The sequence below is a fragment of the Punica granatum genome, chromosome 2 (genome assembly GCF_007655135.1).
Source record: "Punica granatum isolate Tunisia-2019 chromosome 2, ASM765513v2, whole genome shotgun sequence".
NCBI lineage: Eukaryota > Viridiplantae > Streptophyta > Magnoliopsida > Myrtales > Lythraceae > Punica > Punica granatum.
In genome coordinates this window covers 24,208,371-24,212,008 of record NC_045128.1, presented here as the reverse complement: position 1 = coordinate 24,212,008, position 3,638 = coordinate 24,208,371, and the positions used below count along the sequence as shown (strand labels likewise).

The window sequence follows — 3,638 nt, the reverse complement described above, 5'->3', positions numbered from 1 at the left end:
ACCCGGCCCGAGCGTGTCACGCCCATGACACTGAATTACTGCTCAAGGTTCCCGACACTTCCTTCGTAAGTCCAAGGGACCTTACTGTCTTGGTACGGCTCTCGAGAGAGGACTTCTATTATGAACGGGGCTGGCGCGACACTAGACCCTGTGAACCCTACGGTGGCTTCCGCGGGGACATACTCGATTACAAATGGAGCAGGGCCCTCCAGTTGGCTTTCGTCCTCTCTCATAGTGCAAACACTAATCATATTGATGGTGGGCCCCGAGCTCGACCCATGATCAGGGAGAGGGTTAGCTTGCACGTTTGGGGGCTTAATGGCATTGAACGAGATCTTCTTATCATTGATCAACTTCTGAACCTCCTCCTGTAATTTCCAACAGCTGTCGGTAGTGTGACCGGGAGCACCTGAGTGGTACTCGCAATGTAGACTCTGATCCTGGTTTGCCGGAATGAAACTGAGACCCGGAACCGTGGGTCGAATCATGTTACCGGCTAGTAGTTGCCTGTATATATGGGAGAGTGGGGTAGGCAAGGGTGTGAACTGTATGCGCTGTCGGGGTTGCGTCGTATCGCTCTGTTGACCCTGTAGGGCTGAGGCCTGTTGTGTCGGCTGAGGTTTTCTCGAAGCCGGAGGCCTGTACTGCGGGGTCTGAGGAGGAACAGGAGCGTAATGATGGACGACTTGTTGCGGAGCCGGCGGAGCCGAATAGTAAACTGGTTGAGCGGGATGTTGAGGTTGATAGTGCACGATCGGCGGAGCATATGCGGGAGTGGCAGGTGGCGTAGGTGTGAAATTCACCGAGTACTGTTGAGGTCCTGGGTGCCCTAGATTAACTGCATTAACCGAAGCCTCCTTTCCCCTTCTGCTATTAGTTGGGGCTGCTGCGACCGCGGTCTTCCTCAAGGACTCTCCTTCCCCTTTCTTTGTCGGACCCTCTAACCTTCCGAGTTTGATGCCCAGGTCTACCTGCTTCCCGGCCATAATCATCTCCGAGAAAGTAGACTTGTGGCCCATGAGGTGAGAGTAGTAAGCCCCCTTGAGAGTCCCATGAAACATTTGAATTTGCTGCGCTTCGCAAATTGGAGGAAAATGTTTTGCTGCTTCCGAACGCCAATTCGTGGCGTAATCCTCAAACTTCTGCCCCTCTGCCATTTCCATCGTGCTTAACTTGAGGAAGGACGGGGGCGTCTCCATGTTATACTGATACTGCTCAACGAACTTCTTGGACAGTTCGGTCCAGGAGGGGATGTCCTCTGCTCGGAGAGATATGAACCAATTAAGAGCCGGTCCTTACAAGCTCTCCTGGACAGTCGCGATGACGAACTGTTCGTAATCCCAGTATTGAAGCATCTTTCCGTTGTAGTGACGGAGGTGGTGTCGCGGGTTTTTAGTTCCATCGTACTTCTGAAAATTGGGTACCTTGACTTTCGCGGGTAGCTGCATCCCCGAAAAGAGAGTCGAATCTATATAACTAGTGTTATGTCGGGGATCACTAGCTTGGAGGGCCCTGATAGTCACTTCCATCTTTTTCATTCTCCTCTCCTGTTCGGTCTCCGTTTCGGGAAAGAAATTTGTGGGTGGAGCTCTGGGGGCCGCTTGAATCGGCATGCCTGGTTCGGAGAAAGTAACATTTATGGGAGGTGGAGCTTGGTAGGGGAGGCTGATATGGGGTTGTGGAGCTTGGTAAGGGAAAGGCTCAGTTGTGTGAGCAGGAGCAGGGGCGCTCGATGCCGGAAAGCCCATCGGCGGGAGAGCAGTATAAACGGTAGTTGGAGCTGGCGCGAACACGGGAGGTGGTGCGAACATAACGGGATCCGGCACGGGAATCGTCATGGGCGGAAGTGAGACAGTTGCTGGAATGGTGGACTGAGGATGGCCGGAGTCGACCGGGTGAATTGCCGGCGCGTGCTTCAGATGAGGAGCAAGCACTGGGATAATTGCCGGCGCGAGGGCGGCCGCTATGTCACCCTCTGATGCATGGGTTGGCGGGACCCAAGGAGTGGGGTCGACAGTTGGCCCACGTGCGAGAGGCAGGGTGGTGCTCGAAGACGCGCGATTTGGCCCCCTGAGCAAGGCCATCATCTCGGCCATATTAGCGGCCATTAGGTCAACCGTGTTTTGAAGAGTTGTGACGTTGCCCTCGAGCGTGGCCATGCGAGTAGGATCATGGGCAGGCGGTGGTGCTTGAGTCGCCGACGACGGCACGTGCATCGGTGGCGGCGGCGAGTGCCCAAGTGGTGGTGGTGCGTACCCCGGCGGTAGTGACATGCTTGTTGAAATCGGTTGTGGGAGATGGGCCGAGGGAGTCCCATGATGTGCTAGTGGCGCGCCTGCAATGGTAAATGGTGGTGGCGCGTTCATCGTGGGCTGTGGAGAATGAACCGGCGTCGGTGGTGTATTCCCTTCGAAGACAGCGAGTTGATTTTCCTCTGTCATTCTTAATTGGAAGCGTGTGGGATACCGGTGGGGCGCCGCCAGTTGTTAATACCTGGATTCCATAAGTGTGTGAATTTCGATGCAAGAATATTCTCTTTAAAATAAACATGCAAAGTAAGGAATAACAGAGGGAATGCATGAGATGCATGAATTTTGAAAACTAATACTGTCATTTGTATTAACTCCGAATGGTTCAAAGTGCAATACAAATTTTGAAAAGATAGTCCTAAGTCGATTTTCCACCGCGCCCGGGGAGCAAGCGACCATCGCTATGGAAAGCCCTAGTTCGAGAGCCCGGCGGAGGTGTCTATCCTAGAGTGTATATGGACCCCACGAGCCCTTTTCCTAGACCTCTCCAAAGCGGCGTTCGCTTGCACCAATTCCTGATCACGCCTCTGTAGCTCGGCACGGGTCTGGGCGAGCTCTCTCTGTAGTTGGCGCTGATCAACAAGCTGCTCGTCCTTCTCTGCAACTTCTCGACAAAGACGATTTCTTTCTGCTCTGAGATGAGTGAGTTTGGCTTGGATGGCCATATACGGAGTGGGAGTTGTGACGGGTGACCCGCCATCTTCAACTCGCGGAGAGTTGACGAGGTCCTCGTGTGCTACTTGACCCCATCGGTAGAAGTGAAGGATGTATTCCTCTGTAGCCTGAAAATCCCGCTCATCAAGGGTCGAGTGCTCGGGGAAGTATGGACGCTCAGTAATAACAGTTCGCCACGCATCCAGAACCTGTTCGACGTTACTTTGAAGACCTACGAGTGTCTGATCCTCCCGCCAAGTATGTTCAAATCTAGTTCGCGCCGTATCCTCGGGAACCGTCTGTAAGCCACCGAGCTGCCTCACTACTCGCACTGGAAAATAAGTGGTGGACCCCGCATGACTCATGAGTGGGACTCCATAAAAATCAGGACACTTAAGGGCTATGGGTCCGGGTGGCATCCACATGACACGCCACTTGAAGCCCCTAGGTGCTATTTCACGAAAAATTTTGACCCACTCGGAGACCTTGTGTTCCTCCACACGCATTAGAGGTAGTAACCGCGAAATGATAGACTCCGGACGTATAAAAAACATAACCGGACGAACAAGGCCGAAGGGGTTTGCATGGCTTTGGAGCCAAATTTGCAAAAGGATTGGGAACCCTCTCAACCTTTGATCGGTTTTTCTCGTAATGCGATCAAGGGACCGTATGGTC

General features: G+C 53.3%; 1 protein-coding gene across 1 annotated transcript; it reads right to left on the bottom strand.

Moving 5' to 3' along the window:
• Nucleotides 1-1,295: 1,295 nt before the first annotated feature.
• LOC116193798 (pollen-specific leucine-rich repeat extensin-like protein 1) lies at nucleotides 1,296-2,273 on the bottom strand. Its single transcript, XM_031522543.1, has one exon. The coding sequence runs from the start codon at nucleotides 2,271-2,273 to the stop codon at nucleotides 1,296-1,298; it is 978 nt and encodes a 325-aa protein (XP_031378403.1).
• Nucleotides 2,274-3,638: the final 1,365 nt, after the last annotated feature.

Coding starts and splice junctions, on each gene's coding strand:
- LOC116193798 (XM_031522543.1), bottom strand. CDS start 2,273: ATGTCACTACCGCCGGGGTACGCACCACCACCACTTGGGCACTCGCCG.